Source organism: Girardinichthys multiradiatus, chromosome 20, assembly GCF_021462225.1.
Source record: "Girardinichthys multiradiatus isolate DD_20200921_A chromosome 20, DD_fGirMul_XY1, whole genome shotgun sequence".
Lineage (NCBI taxonomy): Eukaryota > Metazoa > Chordata > Actinopteri > Cyprinodontiformes > Goodeidae > Girardinichthys > Girardinichthys multiradiatus.
Window position 1 is genome coordinate 5,665,757 of NC_061812.1, and position 23,830 is coordinate 5,689,586.

Consider the following 23,830-nt stretch of genomic DNA (forward strand, 5'->3'; position numbering starts at 1 on the left):
AACTTTAATTTTTTGATAAATATCTGCTTTAGGAAATTTGTGGTAATTTTTAAAGAACCCCCATTTCATTTCTGTTTTTAGGTTTTAAATTAGGAAAAACATAAAAATTTGAAGATGGATACATTTTCTTCTATGGGATGGTTATATTTGTGTAAAAAGATGTAAAAAACAAAGAGTTTCCAACCTAACAAGTAAAATAGATTTAGAAAATATTAGTTACTTTTAGTGTCATTCAGTTTTTGAAGATTCGATGCAAATTTTCCATGAAAAAAGTGAAAAGCTGCTCAAATCTGCATATGTTATTATATTTGTATTTAAAAACATTAGATCGCTCTATATCATTTTTAGGGAAGGTCGAAAGAGCCACATACAGCTAGCTCAGTTAGTTGCATTGCAGTCAAAACAAAGGGCTGTACAGTATTTGTTTTCAAATTGGCTCTGAGGCTGAACTGCACAATTGAAGAAAAAACTGTTGTACAAACAGAGAAAATGTATCAAATACACTTAAATGACTTCCTCCAATTGCATTTTTCAGCCCCACCCACTCCCATCGCTCCCCCTGAACTGCTTGCCGTTGGCGCCACCTACCTGTGGATCAAACCCAATGCCAACAGCATCATTGGAGATGGGCCAATTATCCTGAAAGAGGTGGAGTACCGCACCACTACAGGAAACTGGGCAGAGACCCACGTGGTTGACGCCCCCACCTATAAGTTGTGGCATCTTGACCCAGATGTGGAGTATGAGATCAAGGTCCTGCTGTCCAGACCGGGAGAAGGAGGAACGGGACCACCGGGGCCACCACTGATAACCAGGACTAAATGTGCAGGTGAGTGCTGATGGTTGCATGCCTTTTCGATGATGTTTGGACTATGAGTGAAATCTGAGTGATGTGAGGGGATGAGTGAAAACAATAAAAAAAAGGAAGAAGATTTCCTCTTGGGAATGGCAGCATAAATCACAGATAATGATAACTGTGATGGCTCCGAGATGAAGGAGAGCTTAAGTGCTTCGTTTGGAGGAGGAGAAGTTGTTGGAGGTCGGTTGGGGGCAATCATGGCAGATAATGAGTATCCCAGTGGGGGTGTAAGGGCACAACAAGTGACATTTCATTTGATTAAGTGACAGCCTATCAGGTTTATCACTTAGTTAAGAACTGGCTCCAGCAGCAGCTCTGAATGATGATTTTTATAAATCTTGTGTTGATACTGAACCATGACTGGGGCTGCAATGACTTTCTTCCTAGTTGCGATTTAAGCAAAAAACAGTTATGCTACGTCATTGCTATAAGAAAAAGGATCACAAGCCCATGTAGGCAGGCAGTTTTACCGTGTTCCCAGGAAGGTAAAAGGTTTTTAACAATGGATATGGCGCAGTCTCATTTTATAGAGCTTAGTAGTTTCAGTTGGAAGGTTTAGATGGTTTAATTCCCATTTGAGACACTTTTATGGCATTGTTTTTAGCTCTAGTAGATTAGGTGTGTACTGTTGTTTGGTTTAGATATTCAGAACAATTGTTTCTCCTTGTATTACTTTGCACAAAAAACTAGCAGTTTTTAAAATGATCAATGAGATTTGATTAAACTATATCACTAATGCAGAGCTTGAGCATAAAATAACATGGCTTACTAGTTGTAGCATATTGTTGGTGCAGAGTTTGCTTGTCATTTTTGAAATTTGTATGATATTTTACTTTTACCTGAAAATTAAAACTGTCTATATCTTTGGGCTTTAATGACTTATGTTGGTTGCTCCCAAGGTTTTTAGCTCCACAACCCCAAAAAACAGTGAAAGAGACCAGTGGCAGTTGAGTTTGCAAGCACTGGTAGCAAGTCTATAGCACAGCGGTCTAATGATAACGGAAGCAGCATCAACTTACAATATATTATTTTTTTGTTAGTACTATTTTTAGTTGAGGAAAGTTTTTTTTGTATAAATACACCTTTACAATGATCACTTCCGTTGTTTACTTTAATTATTATGAAGATCCAACTCCCAGTGGGGTGCCAACCCCAACTTTTGGAACCCCGAGTGTCTTACAAGTAAGATTTCTGCAAATTATAAAACCAAAATTTTTTAATTAGTTTGTGGTGGAGAAGAAAGTATGTAAATGTGTTTGTTTAGACCAATATTTTATTTGTTTACCTCTTGTTCTTTTTCTTACCATCTTTTTGTCCCTTTATAATCCCTGTTCCACACCATAGTGATTAAATGTAATTAAAAGTACACAAACCTCACCTGTTTTTGAATTATTTTGTATGCATGCGTGAATACACACGACTTGCTTCTGACCTCTAAACGAAGACAATAAGATACATTTTCACACAATGCCTCAAATACACATCCAACACACACTGCCTCAGCCCCCCGCTGTGCCCTCAAACATCCTCCTGCTTTGCTCTTTTGTTGCTTTAACGCCATTTAGACTTCATTTTGCTGATGGAAAACTTTCCAGACACAAATTGCAGACCAGGATGTACAGCTTGTGAAGTTGTTACAGCAGATGAGCAGATGTCTTCTCTTGAATATGACATCTGAGTTGAAAAACAAATTTTTACCTTCAAATTAAAGTAAGTCACAAAAAATCTAAGCAATAAAACAGCTTGAAATGGTTGAATGGAAAAAAAATGGGTGCAAATAGTCTCGGAAAATAAAACAATAGATGTAGGATGTGGAGAAAGGAAAGGGAAGCATGAAACATGGATGGGATAAAAGGAAGATAAAGATGTGGTTGATGTGAAGTGAAATGGAACCGAAATGGTAGTCATTTCTGTTTGTGTGGAAAATGTACTAGAAAGAAACATGTGTTTCTCTGCTTGTGGTTCAGTGTTGAGCTGTCACAACCCTTCACAGGGTGTGTGTGTGTGTGTGCGTGTGTGTGTGTGTGATGGGATTGAAGCAAACAGTTATGACAGATGTTCAAGAGCCTGCTGGCTACTGGCGTAGCTGCTGTGTGTGGGCTGCTGTGGTTTGTCTCCACACCTTCGGTGTTCACCTCTCTGTTCGAGTTAATATCTACAGCCTTGCTCGGATCTCCCATCAAGCCCAGTAATCGGTTTAAATATGACTACTTCTACATTTGAACTGTTATCATTTCTCGGCTACAGTGGTCCTGATTATCAGAAGGTTTCTTCTTACTTTGCAGAATCCTGTTTTCATGCAGCACCACTTCACACCAGTGAACATGTCTGAGGGCATTGATGGGCCTAACTAATCAATTCATCTCATCTCAATACAACCTTCTGCATTCATACTTCTGTTTAAAACTAGTTGAAGGTCATACTGAGGGGCTGTTTGCTTTTCCAACAATCCTTGGGGTGAAAGGTAGGGTCACTAGTCTAGAAGGTCGGCACAGATTGTACAGACCACCATTGACACACACACACACACACACTTGTTTTGCTATATGTAGTGAGGACCATCTGTTGACTCCCATTGACTTCCATTGATTTTCAGTAATTTTCAACCCTTTCTATGCCCTAACCCTGACAATAATCCTAAATCTAACTATTACCAGTGCATGCCTAACCCTAACCTTAACCTAAACTCAATTCACACCTTAGTCCTAAACCTAACCGTTAGCAAAATAGGTCGTGAGGACCAGCAAAATGTCCTCACTTTGGTACAAACGGTCCTCAATTTGATGGTGAAATCGGGAAAATGGTTCTCACTGTGATGCCAAGACAGAAACACACACACACACACACACACACACACACCTCAGGGTAGTTTGCAGTCTTAACATGCACATCTTTGACTATGTGGAAACTGCTGTAGAAAGTATGTATAAAACGTTTAATTTCCGCTTTCCAAGGTCTCAGCTTAGATTATAACACAGGAGAAACCCATCCTCACCACCACACCAACATGCAGCTGTTCAGTCAACTAGTACATATAAAATATCTATTTTCTATCTACCATATATGAAAGGTTAATTGAAACTAAGGATTATAATTTTGAATAGAACTGTCTGCAGCCAGTCAGATTAAGACAATTTTTAAACAAGTCTTACAACCTGGAACAACATTTTGACTTCTTCTGACCACCTTTAGTTTCCTCTCTACTTAAAAAACACGAGACCCAAAGGTGGCTACAAATAGGTCTAGTTAAAAGGTGATTTTATTTCTGAAGCGGCCATTTCAATGAATTATTTTGCTCTTGTTCTTTTATTTTCTGTCTTCGCTCCAATGGACTGATGTAAAGTCCATCTGAGTGGACTTTGAAGCCTGAAGACATTTGAGAAATGTGTCTAAGAACTGGAACTGCTTCCACCATTCTCAATGTATTTCATTGGGATTTTCTGTGATGGACATTAAATGGGGCCTTAATTTGAAGTAAAATTAAAATGGAGTTTTGATGAAAATTCAAACTGAAAGACTCACCTCCACCCCCCGGCCGTCCTATGACTCCACCATGCATCTCTCCTCCATCCAATCAGTGTCAGATCCAAATGTGTTTTCAATCAATCATCCTCTGAGGCTTCGCTTTTAAGGACCTTTTTGTGATTATGAATCTGAGAATATTATTTAATATTTACTATTAATATTGTAATATTTTATCAAATAATATTTCGGTCTGTTAAAGGTTGTCCTGTGAATACCAGCCTAGTAAGGCGATAGTATTAGGACAAAATAGAAAGGTGTGAGACAAGCTCTGACATTATTGAACAGCATAAACTCTTCACATATATGGAATGAATTCACACAATTTCTTAAAATATAAGAATTTATTAACAAAAATAAGTCAACTCAAAGTCAAACATATTTCAATCAACAAACTCTTTACTATGCTAAAACAATCCAACTAAACTACCAAGCAGAATTAAAGAATAGGGAAGACTAATGGACTATGAACAATATAAACAAGTTGATTAAAGATGATTGAAAATCATGACCAAAAGATTGATGCAACATTACCATGCAATGTTTATGTTTGAGAACCAAGGATTATCTTGAAGAATCTGGAAATGAAGTTAAGTTAGTCTTGGAACTAACTTAGGCAATAATTGGTATACCTTTAGACAACCATTCACAATGCAAGATCAGATAAAATATTATTTTAATAATGTAAAATAATGTTTAAAGAATGATCTGCTGAATAAAATCAACCTTCTGGATGACTAATTCTCAACGGTGTCTCATTAGCTCCCTTTACTTATTAAAATAATATTCAAAGAAATATTATTAAGAGGATGGTAAAATATTTAAGGAAGTATTTTGGAAAAGAGCCAAATCTTTCTGGAGAAATGGGGCTTAATGGTGTTTATTTAGTTATCAGATTTAGTAAAATAATGTTTAGGGACTATTATTTACTAGCTTGAAAACTAACAACCTTTCTGGGTAGATATTCTTCAGCACGCAAGCACGTGTCCTTACCTGTTAGCAGTTGAAGCTAACAAAGAAGCTGATAGCTTAGCTCCAGAATCAAACACACACACCTTTAAAAATACCGTCAGAGAGTCCTCTCTAGGGATTTTTTCACCATCTTTCATCGATCTGAGGTTAACTGAGCTCCTGGCGAGCAGAGCTGCAGCACTATACGGGATACTGCGCCGAAAGCGGCGGAGGGGAAAGCGTGCTGGCACGCTGGTAAAGCTCCGCAAAAGAGGACTTCGCACACCACTGCCTTCAATCCACCTGGCAAATGTATGTCCGCTCTCTAAACAACAAGATGGACGAGCTGCTTCTTCTCACCGATAAAAACACGGATCTCCGCGGATCAGCGATTCTCTGCTTCACCGAGACATGGCTGAATGAAAACATCCCGGACCGCGCACTGCTGATGCCGGGCTTCCAGCTGCTCAGAGCGGATCGCAGCGCGGAGCTATCGGGGAAGAAGTGAAGAGGCGGAATCTGCTTTTATATAAATGAAGGTTGGTGCAGAGACGTAAAAGTGCTGGGGAAAACATGTAGTCCTGATCTGGAGTCATTTTCCATCATCTGTAAACCGTTTTATTCACCGAGAGAGTTTTCCTCGTTTATAATAATTGGCTCATATTTTCCACTGCATGGCTGCACTTCTGCCACAAAAAAACATCTCGCTGAGCTGATTACAGACGTGGAGAAAAAATACACGGACTCTTTCATCATAATACTGGGAGATTTTAACAGAGCAAACCTCTCCAATGAACTCCCCAAATACAGACAGCATATTAAGTGTCCCACCAGAGTCAAAAACATACTGGATCATTGTTACACAGCTTTAAAGGACTCATATCATGCTGTTACCAGGGCTGCTCTGGGTTTTTCGGATCATTATCTAATCCACCTCATCTCAACCTACAGGCAGAGACTAAGAGCTTCCAAACCCAAGGTTCACACTGTTAAGAAGTGGACTGAGCAGATGCTACAGGGCTGCTTTGAATGCACAGACTGGACTGTTTTTGAAACCTCAGCCACTGACCTAAACCAACTAACTGATGTGGTGACATCATACATCAGTTTCTGTGAGGACATGTGTGTGCACACCAGAACCTTCTGCACCTATGGGAATAACAAGCCATGGTTTACTCCACACCTCAGGAATCTGCGCAGGGAAAAGGAAGAAGCTCACAGCAGTGGAGATTGGGCGTGGTACGTTCAGGCCATTAACAGACTTACAAAGGAGATCAAAGCAGCCAAGAGAAGCTACAGTGAGAAGCTTAAGAACAGCCTTTCTACTGGTGACACTTCAGCTATATGGACCGATCTGAGAAACCTGACTGCCTATAGGAGCCCCCCCACCCATCCTGAACAGTCATCTCCTGGCCAACCGTCTGAATGGCTTCTACTGCAGACATGACAAGAAGCCATTCACACCTCAAACCATCTCCTCCACATCCCATTCAGGAACAAGTTCTTCCCACAAAGCTACCAACCCCCTACCTTCAGATCCTCTGCCTGCACTAAAGATCTCTGAGGAAGATGTAAACAGGCTCTTTCAGCGCATGAAAACAAAGAACGCTGGAGGACCTGATAACGTCTCCCCATCATGCCTGAAAGCCTGTGCAAATCAACTCGCTCCGATCTTCACAAGGATCTTCAACAAGTCACTGGAGAAATGTGAGATCCCCTCCTGCCTCAAACGATCCACCATCATCCCGGTGCCCAAGAAACCCACCATCCTAGGATTAAATGACTACAGGCCTGTAGCCCTGACGTCTGTGGTCACGAAATCCTTTGAGCGGCTGGTGTTGAAGCACCTGAAAGACATTACAGGCCCTCTGCTGGACCCACTGCAATTTGCTTACCGAGCAAACAGGTCGGCAGATGATGCTGTTAACTTAGGTCTACACTTCATCCTGCAACACCTCGACCACCCAGGGACGTACGTCAGGATCCTGTTTGTAGACTTCAGCTCGGCCTTCAACACCATCATACCAGACATCCTCCACCAGAAGTTCACCCAGCTCAATGTCCCAGCCTCCACTTGTCAGTGGATCAACAGCTTCCTGACAGACCGACAGCAGCAGGTGAGACTGGGTAGCATCTTCTCCCGATCCAGATCAATAAGTACTGGTGCCCCCCAGGGGTGTGTTCTATCCCCACTCCTCTTCTCTCTGTACACAAATGACTGCACCTCAGCGGACTCGTCCGTGAAACTCCTTAAGTTTGCAGACGACACCACTGTCATTGGACTGATCCAGGACGGTGATGAGTCTGCATACAGACAGGAGGTGGATCGGCTGGTACACCGGTGTTGTCAGAACTACCTTGAACTCAACCCACTCAAGACTGTGGAAATGGTGGTGGACCTTCGGAGAACACCACCCCCATACACCCCCCTCACTATCCTCAACAACACCGTGTCAGCTGTGGACCACTTCAGGTTCTTAGGAACCACCATCTCTGAGGACCTGAGATGGTCTTCACACATAGACACTGTTCGAAAGAAGGCCCAGCAGAGACTGCACTTCCTGAGGCAACTCAAGAAGTTCAACCTTCCACAGGAGCTGCTGGTCATCTTCTACACTGCCATCATTCAGTCTGTCCTGTCTTCATCCATCTCAGTGTGGTTTGGCTCATCCATAAAACAGGACAGGTCCAGACTGCAACGAACAATCAGGAATGCAGAGAGAATAATCAAGGCTGACCTTCCCTCCATCCAGGACTTATACAGGTCTAGGGTCAGGAAAAGAGCTGCTAAAATCTCTGCAGACCCCACACACCCTGCACATAAACTGTTCAGAGCTTTACCTTCAGGCCGCCGTTACAGAGCACTGTTTACTAAAACCAGCCGCCACAGAGTTAGTTTCTTCCCCCACGCTGTTTCTCTGTTGAACATTCAATAGAGTACAAAACAACAGCATACAGATGTTGCAAATGCACCTTTCTATTATTATATATGTGTATATTGTACATTGTAAATATGTATATTATGTAATACAAAAACAAAACCAAAGAGCAAAGTGTACCGGAGTCAAATTCCTTGTTTGTATGTACGAACTTGGCAATAAAGCTGATTCTGATTTCACGTTGTAACCATGGCTGTGGTCCCAACAACCTCCAGTCATGGATTCCCCGCTCTTCAGCTGAGCTCCCAGCTCCCTTACCTTTGTAGGCATCACTCCACCACCAGTATCAGATCCCAAGGGGGGAAGACTTATCTAATTATAATTATAATTATCTAATTCTAAGACGTTAATTCAAGCTCATGTCATTCTCAGCATTCATGTCTTCTTCCGGGGTCCGAGCGCTAAAGATATTAACTTTCATCAATAAACTTCTTTAATCACCATCTTGTTTCTTATTTTCTTTTCAGGTTGAAATAATACACAGTATCTTTTTTTTTGTACAACTACAACTTTGATAGTTTTTGTGTGTGTTTATATTCAGCCCCTTTTTCTCTGATACACCTAAATCATCTCTAGGCTTTCTGCCATTTGTCACATTACAACCATAGTCCTCAAGGGATTTGAATATTTTTGCAGGGCACCATATATATTTTTCAGCTATATCTACACAAATATTACCAATTAGTTTGAAGTAATGCCAGACACTAGCTGTGGGGAACAATATCTGTGTGGTGATATTCTTGCAGAAATAAACAAAAGGTTGGTCTGGCTGTGTTTCATCCTGCAGCTGTTGTTGAAAATAGGGTTTAGGTCATTTCGTCAGAAAGTGGATGTTCTAGTAAGTCTGCTGCCACCGTTAACCATGTATCTCCTCAACTGTGGCACATTTGGGAAAACAAGTAGGCATGCCCAAATAAACACTTTTCTTTTGGTTGAGGTGCTGATAGCACACGGCCTTGATATTGATGGATTTTACCATACAGCCACCCTCCTCCTCAGCTTTTCTTGCTTCTAACTTCCTACTCATCACTCTTTTCTTGCCTTTCAAGGCTTTCAAACAGTTATTCACCCTGCCATGATTTGAATAATTTCTCTCTTTTTCTATAAATGACACTCAGCCGACCAGTTGTTCCCTCATTCTTTTAAAACTGTGTGTTTGTGACCTTCATAGTTTTGTGCTCTCCTCCATGGAGTTTAAATGAGATTCTATCTCCTCAGTTCATCCCTGTAGATCCATCCCTCTTAAATCAGGGACAATGCATTGCTACAGATATCTCATCACAATATTCAACAGTTTGCATTCCGCCCTACTTTTTTATTTTTGTCCTCTATCTTCCTCCAGCCACCGACTCAATCCCCTCTTCTGTGAATATGACCAACATCCTTTTAAAGTTAAAGTAAATCTTGGTTTCCATCTGTCTATCTATAAACATACCCCCACAAACTGCATCTTCATCTGACTTCTTCGGTCCTCTTGTCCTCCCACTTCCGGTCTCTTCCTTATAAATATATATTTTTTTTACGTGAATGATGATAATGTAACTGTTGGCTAATATGTTACCCTATAAATGAGCTTTAAATTCACCTACAGTACATAAATCTTGCTTTAGTATCTCTTCTTTGAATTTTCCTATCTTCGTTATTGGAAGGTGATGCTAATGTGAATGTTGGCTAATGTCCCACTCTGTTAAGACTTAATTCACCTGAGGTTATAAGCTACATCCCAGCATATTCTTTTGTCTCTCTGCGTCTGGCTTGTTTCTTATAAAATATCTTTATTTGAAGGATGGTAATGTGAGTGTTGGCTAATGCGTTACTCCATAAAAATTGATTTTTAATTCACCTGCTGGGTATATACGGATTTGGCTGACACAACTTCTCCGTCATTCTGCCAAGCAGTATAGAAGTACTTAAGAGAGTACATCCTTTCTTCATCCAATGGTTCAGAGCTGTTTTATATAGGGACACATTAAAAAAGATGGAGCCCATTAAACATTTTAGTAAATAAGCTGGCTGTGTTGAAAATCAAATGTCACAACTCTGTGTAGCAATTTGCAGCAACCTGTTGATGTCGTGGTGCAACTCAGAGAGTAACCATTAACCAGCTACATGCGTTTCCTGGTCACAATCACCATAACTACCACATAGTGCTTGTTTTTTTTTTTTACCACAAGACTTCTTCTATTTTCATGTTTGCTCAGAGCACTCATATTATTTAAATATGTTTACATGTATCTTTGTAACACACTTTCTGTATGTCTTTTCTTCCTGGACAGTTCCACACAAAGCTTGGGTCATTTGTTGGAGGCCTGGGAGATACAGTGAAGCTAGCAATACTCTTTTTCTAGACAGAGAGTTTGTTCCTGGCATTTGTTGGAGCCTGTCTCCCAGTTTGTTGACCAGGTCACTGGCAACTCTCAGGCATTGACTTTCCACAATATCTCTATTTCCTGTTTGAGCCCTTGGTATTTCTTGAGCTTCTTGTATTACTTATTTCAGATGTTGCTGTTACTTGGGATTCCACCATGACCAGCGGTTTAGTTTGTGAGTCTGGGTCTGGAAGTCCAGCATGATTTTATCCCCATCATGCTCTACCACCCTTGGTGTCGTTCCCCACTTTGACTTTGAGACTTCCAGCCTATATTTGACAAATATGTTTTTGCACACTTTTTCAACTACTCGGAGCATTTGTATCTAGCAAATAAAACATTTAAACTAAAGCAAAGTATTAATACGTGGGCTGCACAGTGGCGCAGTTGGTAGCACTGTTGCCTTGCAGCAAGAAGGTCCTGGGTTTGATTCCCGTCCGGGGGTCTTTCTGCATGGAGTTTGCATGTTCTCCCCGTGCATGTGTGGGTTCTCACCGGGTACTCCAGCTTCCTCCAACAGTCCAAAGACATGCCTGTTAGGTTAATTGGTCTCTCTAAATTGCCCTTAGGTGTATGAATGAGTGTGTGCATGGTTGTTTGTGTGTTGCCCTGCGATGGATTGGCAACCTGTCCAGGGTGTACCCTGCCTCTCGCCCATAGACTGCTGGAGATAGGCACCAACTTCCCCGCGACCCACTATGGAATAAGCGGTAGAAAATGACTGACTAACAAAGTATTAATACATTTGAATTAATGGTAAAAGCTGAAAACAAGATCAGTTTACCTTTAAAAAGACAAATGGCAGCAACATGCACCACTGCTCAAAGGTTTTAGACATGCTTTCCTCATTAAATGGTTTTCTTTAGGTTTATGACTATTTTCATTGTACTTAGAATCCCACTGAAGGCATCAAAACTGTGAATGAACACACATGGAAATATGTAGCAATTATAATTCCATGTGTGTTCATTCACAGTTTAGTTGCCTTTGGTGAGAATCTACAAAGTAAATAGTCATGAAAATAAAGAGACCCATTAAGTGAGAAAGTGCATCTAAAACATTTGACCGGTAGTGTATATTACAGCCCTTACCTTCCTCGAACTAGGTTACCATTGCGAAACTTGCAGGTAAAGTAACCTGTAATGTCCAAGTTCTTGATGGACAGTTGTAAGTTTAGGAATCTAACCTGTACGTTCTGCAAAGTACTATAAAAGTTCAGCATAAGTTCCATAAAAGCAACTAATACGTTTTGTCAGAGTGAAGTATAATTTCTAGGCAAGTTCCAAATACCTGTAAATTATGTAAAAGTAGCCTCTAAATCCCAGAAAAGTTGTTTACAGTGTTGAATACAAATTGCATTGATTTGCATTGAATTGTCTTTTTGTCTGACTAAACCTGATTGTTTTATTTGCAAAATTGCCTGAAGCGACCTCTTGTGGATTAGCTCTCTATGAAGGAAATGAATTAATCTGAAAATAATACTAGCTGTAGTATTCAAAGAGAGCTTTTCAGCAGTCTAATTGTCTTTAAAATAAACATATTAGGTTAGCTTTTTGGCTGAATAATTAAACAAAATTAGTATATGTGCCTTCTGATATGATGCTGCCTTTATTAAAGGTTAGAATTTTATTCAGTATCCCTCGTTTGTTTTTTTTTGTTTTTTTCAAAAATCTGTTTATTGCTTTTTGTATTTTAAACACGGTACAAGACATGTATCACACATGCGCACATAACAGTAAGTAATAACAGCAACAAAAGACGACAAAAAAAGAAAGGCATGAACAGCCGAAAACCTCAAGGTGACAAACATGTGTAAAGTGCATTGAGACAGTATATTTTAAGTTTGTTGTATCAGAGCACACTAGAATTTAATCCAAACTTTCTGAGCATCGTACATAAGAGGCATCAAACAACTTGTTCACATTAAAAGTTCTCCCCCTTATGTCACATCATTCATTATCAGTGATTCAATTTCTAACACTTTTCATACAGCTAAATACACTTGAATTGTTTTTATTTAGCATGAGCATAGCGGAAACTTTACCCATATAACAAAAAGAATAAAATTAGCCCGATGACGTTCGCCCACTCATTCATCATTACAAACACTTCCACATTCCAAAAATAGCAAGACATTTTTCCACATCTTTTTAAACATAGAGTATTTACCCTTAAGCATAAAAGTAAGCTTCTCTAGGGCAAGAGAACTAGATAGCGTAGATAGCCATGTTTTCAGCTGAGGCCTGGCAATAGATTTCCAGAACCTGGCTATACTATATTTTGCCTGTAGCAAACAGTAGATTATGGGTTTTTTTCAACATTGTTTAGTTGATTTTCAGTGGAAAAAATCCCTAAGATACATTGTTTAGAACAACAATCCAGCTTAACACCTGTGATGTGTGAAACTTTGTCTAAAACCTCCTTCCAAAATATTTTGATCTCAGGGCACTCCCATAAGCAATGGATCAGAGTGCCCTTGGTCCCACATTTAGAGCATATATCTGGAATATTAGAGTTACATTTGTTTAATAATGTTGGGGGAACATATGTTCTCATTAGCCATTTATATTGGATCAATTTAAGTTTAGTGTTGATAGATTGTGTCTGAGCTTTCAGACAGGCCGTCTGCCACTCATCCACTGATATATTACTTTTTAAATCCTCACACTATGCCAGTCTTTTGTTATCTGAGGAGGTTTGCGAACTGTCTTTGATGGTATTGTAGAAATGGGATATTAGACCCTTCTTCATATGGTGATTTATTGCTAGGTCCTCTAATGAAGTGAAAGTGGGTAAGGTGAGATATTTTTGTCTAGCAAACATAAAGCTTCTAATTTGATGAAACTTAAAAAAATGCCTTGTGGGAATATCAAATTTGAGTTTTAAGTCATCAAAACTCATCATAGTGCCTTTATCAAATAAATCTGCAATTTTACATAGACCTTTATCATGCCATGTTTTGAAGCCCAATTCTTTTCTACCTGGTTCAAATGTCATATTGCCCCAAATGGGAGAAAATTGGGATAGTGTTGGTACTTCATCCTTGAACCTGTGTGCATCAAACCAAACTCGAATGGTATTTTTTACCAGTGGGTTTAATATTTTTTTAACAAATCTTTATATTTTCTTTAATATAAGTAAGAATTTAGGGGTATGGTTGTGGTGTTAGTATTTTCTAAGTTTACCCAAGATAAACCTATCGCTGAGAACCAACAGGAGGCACTAGAGAGCTGAGCAGCCCAATAGTACCATTTAAGATTTGGTACCTCTAGCCCTCCTCTATCAAATGGAAGATATAGTAATAATAGGCTCAATCTGGGCCGTCTGTTATTCCAAATGAAATTATTGAAGATTGTTTGCATCTTTGCAAAAAAACTTTAAAAAGATCTGTAGTGTAGTGTTGTCATCTGCAGTGGTAATTTCATTTATTACCCTCTCATTCTGCATAGTTTTTATGCGCCATGCTAAGAGTTTTCCCGCCCTCTCTCCCTGATCATAGTAAGTCTGTTTCAGTCTGAATAGTTCTGCTGAGGCTTTATCAGTGGTGAGTTTATCATGTTTTGCTCTCAGCAATAGCAGTTCTTGTTGTTTTTCTTTAAAATTATTTAAACTTATCTCAAGTTCAGCCTCTTTTATTTACCCTTCAAGGTCAAGCATCTCCTTACTCATTTTATTTGACTTGTTTTTTGTGTAACTTATCATATGTCCCCATATAAATGCCTTGAAGGCTTCCCATCTAATAGATGTTGTAGTCTCTGATTTATTGAAGTTGAAGTAATCATCAATATTTCTTTCTACATATTTCAGGAAACTAGGAGGACAGGACTATGTCTAAAAGCATTCAAGGATGATAATTTAAGCATGCATAATGAGTGATCCGAGATCAATATACTATTATTATATAATTCTGGGTACCAGAGAATTTTAAATCAGGAAATAATCTATATGGCTGTAACTCTTGTGGGTAGTTGAATGACAGAAATATTCTCTCTTTGTTGGATTCATTACTCTCCATATATCTTTTAGATTTAGTTCAGACATGAAATGTTGTATAGCTTGTCTACTCTTAGGGTGAGACGAATCCGAGCCAGTTGATCGATCAAGCTTAGGATCTAGAGTACAGTTAAAGTTCCCGCCAATAATCACATTACCATGGAGAGCAGCAATAGAGAGGAACAAATTATTGTAAAAGTCCGGGTCATCTATATTAGGGCCATACACGTTAACCAATATTAAGTTTTTGTTCATCAATGAACCTTGAATTATAATGAATCTTCCAGCAGGATCTATGATAGTTTTTTTAATACATATATGTAGGGATTTGTGAATAAGTATTGCCACTCACCTCGCAAGTGAGGAAAAGGAGCTTGAAAATACCTGACCTGGCCATCTTCTCCTTAGTCTAGCAACTTGGTTCATAAGTAAGTGTGTTTCTTGAATAAAGACCACTTTTGGATGATATTGTTTAAGCCTATTCATTGCTTTTTTAAGTTTGATCAGTTTCCCAAGGCCTCTTACATTCCAGGTGATTAATTCAATATTTGATTCATTTGATTCATTAGTGCCCAAGTATCAAACCCTGACTGCATATTGTCTCAACTGTAGGAACTTGCACTTTACAACTTGAAGAACACTGCACCTTGAAAACATCGAACATTTATAAACATAAAAAATAATCTTGAGATCTCCCTCCGGTGATAGTCCCATACTCCCTTCTCCTCTTCGTTATGCGACTTGGTTATGCTACTGATACTGATTTAACAGGAGCAGAAAGAAGGTCTACCTAAGAACTTATAGTGTGGCTTCCAACCAAACCCTGACCAAGGTAACTAAGAGTTATGCCCCACTGCTAGGAGGAGAGGACTGGTTCGAAACAAAAATTGTCCGAGGCCACCAGTAATATAGTCCATCAATTATGTTCTCATTTCGAGTTTTATTGAAATTGTCTAAGGTGGAAGTGCGATTACCCATCAGCTTGCTGTCCTATTTTCTTTATGAAGTCCTCCACTTCTTTAGGCGTATGGCAAAGGTAGCGGTTACCGCGGTGGAAAATCCTCATCTTTGCTGGGAATATCAGTCCAAAGCTAATATTTAGATCCCGGAGCTGTTATTTTACCTGGTTGTACTATTTCTGTTGTTTCATGACTTCCGTAGATAGGTCCGGGAAGAACATCACATGGCAGCCGTTATACATCACCTTCCCCTTCAGACATGCCGCCGCCATCACCCTCAACTTGTCTTGGTAATTCAAAAGCTTCATGATGATCACACACGGCGGTCCAATGGGATTTCTCTGGCCCTGCAGTCTATGTGCCCTCGATAATTGGGGGGGGTTGGACCTCCAGCAGCCAGGTCTGCAAGAACGTTGTAATTTCCCCATGCTCAGTTTTCTCAGGTAATCCGAAAATTCTCAGATTGGACCTCTGGCTTCTATTTTCGAGATCGTCCACTTTCAGAACTAGTTCCTGGACCCTCTTGTGGAGGAGTGTTTCTTTCTGTGTTAGCGAAGCGACCTCATCTTCCATGTTACCAATACGGGATTCTGCTGAGGTAAGTCTCTCAAGGAAAACTCCAATTGTGTCTTTAACTTCTTGATTTGATGTAATAACTTCCCGTAATTGAGCTGAGAAGTGTGTCTTCAGGGCTTGAATTGCATCCAAAACATTAGCCTCGGTCAGTTAAGTATTCGCATTGGCTTCCTCCATCTGTTCACTTTCCACCTCGCTGCTAGCCTCGCCTTCGGATCCCTCTTTATCAGTTGCTTTCGCTTTTATTCTATGTTTGTTTGGCATTTTAGTATATCGAGTTGAATAACCAACTCGTCTTCTAAGGTTTGAACAAGCGAGGATGGTTTTAGCAGTGGTGTGGGTAAATAAAAAGGATGTGATGGCCGGAGCTCAGGTTTCAGCAGCTGCTCAGGCAACGCCATAACCGGAAGCCCCTTGTTTCCGTGTTGATGTTGTCTTCTTGCCCTTTCTTTGGGTCTTTCACATTTCTGACAGATTCTTTAATAAAAAGCTGTTGGGACCCACAGCCATGGATACAACATGAAAGATGCGGTACAAACGTTTCTGGAATTTTCAAAATAAATTGCAATTAACCTACTTCCGGCACAGCCAAGGGGGGGTAACAGTGGACTTCCCATGATGCAACTGGCCGTATAAAACCTTCACCTTCCCAAGGAACCGATCTCTTCCACGACAGTGACGACCGGGATAGGAGAGGCACAGCGCGCTAATGTCTCTTTGCTGGCAAACAGACATGACTCTTCAACTGGATCCAAGAGTGTCATACGATCACTGATCATATGCACTAAGTGAAGTAGGGATGAATTACTGTCTGTGTATCCGGTAGATTCATTCATGAAAGGGGGTAATAATTAAGGTACAAGCGTGGCTTGACTTTCCTCTCTGAGGTCTACAGAGATTACAGAGAGTTCCCAGCACGACGCCGAGTGAAGCAGTTTCCCAAGGAAGGACAATGGAACGTCTCACCGTGGTAACGTGCAGTTGGCCGGTCAACAGACCGGTATTTTACAGGTGTGTGTTTGATTCTGGTGCTAAGCTATCAGCTACTTTTGTTAGCTTTAACTGCTAACAGCTAAGAACACGTGCTTGTTGTTAAAGAATATTTACCCAGAAAGGTTGTTACTTTTCAATTCCATAAATAATAAACATTATTTTGCTAAACTTGATAACTAAGTAAACACCATTAAGCCCATTTCCCCAGAAAGATTTGGCTCTTTTCCAAAATATTTCCTTGAATATTTTACCACTTCCTTAATACTATATCTTTGGATATTATTTTAATAAATAAAGGCAGCTAATGAGACATCGTTGAGAATTGGTCATTCAGAAGGTTGGTTTTATTCAGCAGATCATTATTTAAAACATTATTTTATTAAAATAATATTTTATCTGATCTTGCCTTGTGAATGGTTGTCTAAAGGTATACCAATTATTTCCTAAGTTGGTTCCAAGACTAACTTAACTTCATTTCCAGATTCTTCAAGATAATCCTTGGTTCTCAAACATAAACATTGCATGGTAATGTTGCATCACTCTTTTTGGTCATGATTTCTAATCATCTTTAATCAACTTGTTTATATTGTACATAGTCCATTAGTCTTAGTTATTCTTTAACTCTGCTTGGTAGTTTAGTTGGATTGTTTTAGCATAGTAAAGAGTTTGTTGATTGAAATATGTTTGACTTTGAGTTGATTTATTTTTGTTAATAAATTCTTGTATTTTAAGAAATTGTGTGAATTCATTCCATGTGTGCAGAGTTTATGCTGTTCAATAATGTCAGAGCTCATTTCACACCTTTCTATTTTGTTCTAATACCATCGCCTTACTGGGCTGGTATTCACAGGACAACCCTTAACAGACCAAAATATTATTTGATAAAATATTAAAATATTTATATTAAATATTAAATAATATTGTTAGATTCATAGTCACAACAAAGCACTAGCTTGAACCAGAACATATTTTCATCCCCAAACAGCTTAGTGTGAAGAACTACTTTAATTTTCAATGAGTTTGACCCAAACATGCTAAGAGCAACCACTCATATGGAAAGCACAGCGTGGCTGAATATGTTCCTGTAACCCAGCATATCCTTCTGTGCATCTGAGGCTTGTAGAAGTCAACCCAGGAACTCTGCGTTGTGTTTTGGGTGTAGGTGAGCTGTATTCTGTGTGGAAACAGAGGCAACACACAGGGTTGAGGTTGTGGTGAGACCTTGGAGCATTTATTTCTTCCAGCCACCCTTCTTCTTCTTACACCTTACAGGTAGTAAAAGTAAACTATGTTTAGAGCATTCATTCAAAATAATAAAACTATACAATAAAGTAAAATAAATAACGTCCTCTCTATTTCCAAGAGAGACAGTAGAGTGAACTTACATTTCACTATCTTCTCCTTATCAAACACCAAGGCCAATCAGTGTGCTAACATTCCTCTCACATTAGTACCAGTTTTCACTTACACTCATTTTAGGTTACTTTGTGTTTTTTCACTCTATGCAAATCAACATTTTCTTTTTTAGATGTTCCAACCAAAAACCACCCACTGACTGCCTTACGCTCAGTATGAAGTCCTCCTTTGAATTTCCTCTGAAATCTTGTCACCCTCTTAGTATAATTCCTTTGTGGCGGTTGCTAAAAATCCTTCTTCTCTAATAAACGAAGTCAGATGATTGACTTATGCCACTTAGCAGAGTTTGTATTGACTGAAACACATGACATGAGTATTATTTTAGAGGCTTCTATGCAGAAAACAACCTTCAAGCTAACTTTGACAATCATTGTTCTCGCTTAATGTGATGTCATATAGAACTTTTTGCATTAAGTTGTCCAAGTTATGAAGTAATGAAGAACAGAAGGAAAAATAATTACACTCTGTATTTACGCCAGTTAATGGATCACAGGTATGTGTTTGATTTTAGATGCACAGACATGAATTTGGTCAGAATCATAATTTAGCATGGTAGAGATTTGTGGTTTTGTGTTGAGTAAAAGTTAATTCTTGTTTCAAATAAATGTGATATCATATTATTTTTGGTATACCTTTGTATGTATAAATCTATTTTGGGCGAGATTTAAAATGACTGAAAACAAAGTAAGTTTTGGAATGAATAGTACAGGTTAATATTAAATGTCTACAAAAATCCCTGACCTCAACCTTGTTTAAAACCTGTGGACTTTGCTTTAAAGATGGGTGGCAAAAATATTCAGCCAGAATTACAACAGTTCTTGTTGATGGTGCATCCTGATATGTATATATATTTGTGTGTGTATATGTGTGTATATATATATATATACACACACACATATATAAATATGTATTTTAAGATTATCGAGTATAAATCGACCCTTCATGGAAATTCCTAAAAGTAAATTCTTCCTATTCTTGTTTTTAAATTTCACTGCTGATTTATGTTGATCATTCTCCCCGGAGAAGCATAAAATGGGCCTAATAAATAATTAAAATCTTCCCTTATCTTTGAATTTAATACAGAAACAGATACAGCAACTACTGACAAAGTTCAAATGTGGATTTATTGAGCTGAGTCTCTAGCGGAATTTGAGAATTGGTTGAATTTGAATAACGTTTTCAGGTTTAGCCATGGTCAGAGAACATTGTGTAGTCCTAAAGATGTACACATTTATATTTTTCTGTATTTTTAGTCTTGAGTTACTGCAGGTGTGAATCCTTGTGTCTACACACACAGACAGGGTAACGTCAGGTGAATATAAAGCAATCCTGGAATGAAATTATAAAAGCACAGCTGTGCCTCGTTCATAAATTCCTCCTGAAAAAGAAAATACTTCAATTGTTCAATTTAGACTCCCTGGACAATATCCTCCATCTGCCTTCTGTCACATTTTATTTCTTAGCAGCTGAGAAAATTTAAATCTTCTCAATTGACTTTGTTAATGATTTGCACAAATTTATCGTATTTTCCTGGACTTCTGGGTTCAGTCACTGTTGATGCTTTGCATAAATGCAGAATGTTATTCTGGATTTTGTTTTTCATTTGCAATTTTCTTTGTTTAAGGAGCAATAACAGTAGAAATGGCCAGAAATGCTTGCAAATCTTTGAACAATGATAGTTCACTGAATGTGATTTTTCAAGATGGCCATTAACCCCATTTATGCTATTGATGCACCTTATTATTAGAAGTAGGAGGCTAACGTATGAAATATTGTCTCCTAAAGTAGCTCAGGGTAACCCTGTACAGGTTTTATAGTTTATTTTTATCATGCAAAGATAAAAAGTAAGCAAATATGTGTTTTCTTTGGAAGTAAGAATGTATTTCTTTTGCTATAAGTTCAACATCAACATAGTAAATTATAACTTTCACCATTTCTTTAAAGCAAGAACTTCTCAGTGTCCCAGTGTAAATTCTCCCTGCTGGAATGGAGGCTGTTTTTTTGTAGCCATGCCTTTGGTTAATGATTCCTGGCAGTCATCAGTAACTAGTAGATATTTTTCCAAGGCTGGTCAGAAGCTACAGCTCTATTTATCGATTCAGCTCCTGTGCCGACTTTGCTGATGGAAAAAAAGAGAAAAAGTATGGATTTTTCTGTCTGAAGCTCATTCATTCAGAAAACTTAGTAACTTAGTTCATATAGCTTGGATCCAATAGTAATTCTGAAAGCTAAATAGCTTTAATTATTGCGAGTCACTCCGGGAAGCTGCAGCGTACTGCTGTTAGGTTTTTCCATGCACAAAGTTACAGGTCGTCATTCGGGCAGGTAGTGGTGTTCTAGGCTCTCACTCAGAGCACGTCCTCATCTGTCTCCCAGGGACACTAGCTCCACGTTTTGGGTTTGTCTTTGGCTTTGTTTGATCCTAATACTGGGCATACTCATACTCCCCTCATCCATGTCTTTTAACAGGCTGGCTTATTGCCAGTGGGGGTGTAACACATTCTATGCCAAAATGCTTTTTAATTGTAAGGCAATAAATACAAAATCATATTAACTGTAAATGTATTTTTGAAATCTGTCATGTTAGTAATGCTTGGATGAGGGAAGTGCATGTAGTTATCAGTAAACAAAGACAAATCAAAATCTAGAGCTGGTGTCCCTAGGAGAGAGGAAAGATTGTCTGGGAAACACTGAAGTAACCTCTGGGTGAAAGACAACCTGCAACTCTCTGTGTGCTAAAATCCAGCAGGGAGAATCCGAACCTAACAAATATCCAAGAAGCACTACTTCTGTTTTATTTAATTAAAGATATACGTCATTATTGCTCACTTTAAGCTGCATAACAAAGGTAAATAGTTGTTTTAGGAGTTTTTCTGCCTTAAAGGCATTAAAAATGGCTTTATGCTATGAAACCCAACAGTTACTCACAAGTGTTAATAACTGAAAACCTCCAGAAAAAGTACTTCTGACTTAGGATGTGTTCCCAAAATTCCTTATAAGTGAGTTGGTCACTTTGAGTTGCCATTCTCGTTGGCCTCGGCAGAAGTTGGACTCAACTTTTGCAACTAATTGCTGGATATTACCTTGGAAACAACACAAGGGTTGATGTGAAGCTTGAAGATGCTAAAACTAAAATTTTAACTGTCAGAATTTTTAAATAGCTTGGACGTTTTTAGAAAGTGTTGCTTTCTAACTAATAGTTAAATGTTAGGCAATCGTTAATGTTATGTTTTATAAACCTGACTGACCTTTTTATGTAGGGTCAAAGTAACAAAAATTACACTGTGAACATGATGAATGATAAAACTGAAATGGTAAACATGGAGGTGCTAAAATCAAGGCAGTGAATGAAAATAGGTAACGTTGAATTTGATGACTTTAATATTTATAATATTAATATTTACCATGTTATCACTTTAATGACCTCCAAATTCACGGATTCTAATTTTCACAGGGGCTAAATTAATTACATGTTGGTTTTTACGGCACTTCATTTTTACATGTTCAGTATTTCAAGTTAATTTTTGTTTGATTTTTGTTTGACCCTTCATAACCTTTTAGGGTCTATGACATTAACTTAAATTCAAATAAGGCAAAGCGAGTCACAATAAAAAGTGATATCAAGATACTTTACAGGACAAACCAGGTTCAGTTTAAATCCAGTTTATTTTAATCCAATTACATTTAGACACAATATTCTTATTTCTGTTGAATCATGAGTCCAGTTGGATGCACATACATTAAATTTTCAATCTAATCAGTTGGTGAAATGGAAATCTTGACTTCAGTGCAGGTCTTCATGCTGAGCAAGCATGTTGTGAAAACAGAGGCAGGAAACCTCCAGCAGAAACCAGAGTGAGTGGCCATCTGTCTCAGCTGGCTAGAAGCCTAGAGGGTTGGAAGAGACAAAGAGAAAGAAGAAACAAAGTTTGCAACAAACGTTGACATGAGGAGTACAAGACCTGAGGAGATTATATATTTTCTGGATTAAACAAAACTGTGTGCATCTCATTAAATGACAAAGTCCCTGAAGATTTGAAGGTAAAACATATGACAGCCTAAGTTTAAGTCAGACCACATGTTTTTTGCTGACCCCAAGTAATGTCCACATAGAACAAAGACGTTTGCTTCCTACGTCCTCTTTTCAGCTCTGATACCAGAATTATAACAGACTTATTTTACTGCAGAATACCTCTGATTACTGTTCAGTCATTTGAACACTTTTTCCAGTTGGTTCTTTCGAACACTATCAAACCTACATCAAAGTACATATTTCTTCTCTCATATGATAAGTGTGTCCTAAAAACCTACTGTTGGTCCCATATTTGTTCTAATAAAATGAATGAATCCAATGAATTTTGTTCTTTAAACTTCCTGGAAATATGTTGTTCTTCATGCATAAGTTTAAGGATTTTTAAACCTTAAACTTACTGCTGGAATATAAAATGTGAATGCTTCCTTCTGTTCATTTTCAATTCAGAGATCTTTTTATCACCAGATCAATCAAATCAATGAGACATGGGACAGGCTGTGAATAACAGATCACCTCTGAAGCTCCATGAAAATACAGCAAAAGCAGACAGATGGTACACTCGCTGGCGTTCTTCATTATCTACTACTGAGATGCCCTTGAGCAATGCATCTGACCTCTGTGTAATGGCCTCTGTTTAATGTGAGTGCATATTCTCCTGAGGCTGTTAGTTCACCCCTTCAAATCAGAGCTCTATGGGCCAAATGTAGCTGCCAACGGCACTTAAAAAAGTTGGAAAAAACTGTTCTAAAATATGTTTCCAGATGTTCTGGGTCAGGATCTTGTTCCCTTTCAAAATCACAAGGATACATTTCCCAGAAGACCACAGAAGTTCAACTACTAAACAAAGTCTACCTGGATACACCAACACTGAGAATCTTCCTAGTAACAGGGCTCTATTCTGAGGGTGTTACATGCGTGTCATGGTGAAGCAGAGGGGCGTAGAGACGTGTGAAGTTTGTCTGAGAGATGAAGTGAGAACTACTTAAGAACCAGTGTCACACATTAAAAACTCAGAAGAAACTGAGATTATTAAGCACAAAGATACCAACATGCATTGGTTCACTAGAACAAACTAAATCCCATAAAGATGAACACGTGTGTCCTTTAAATGCATTTAACTGTAGATCTTTATTCGCATCTAGGAGTTACACGATGCCCAGACGGGGCATTAACACACATCCTTGCTTTTTTGCTTTCACAGAAGTCTAGTGGTTGTAATC

The 23,830-nt window shown here is 38.7% G+C and overlaps 1 protein-coding gene across 12 annotated transcripts in view; it reads left to right on the plus strand.

The window, feature by feature from the left end:
• ptprt (protein tyrosine phosphatase receptor type T) overlaps positions 1-23,830 on the plus strand; it is a 444,335-nt gene that overhangs the window by 122,683 nt on the left and 297,822 nt on the right. For all 12 annotated transcript variants that reach the window (XM_047347294.1, XM_047347295.1, XM_047347298.1 and 9 more), the window contains exon 8: positions 536-829. In XM_047347294.1, coding sequence (XP_047203250.1) covers positions 536-829 — 294 coding nt within the window. The remainder of the gene's footprint in view (positions 1-535; positions 830-23,830) is intronic.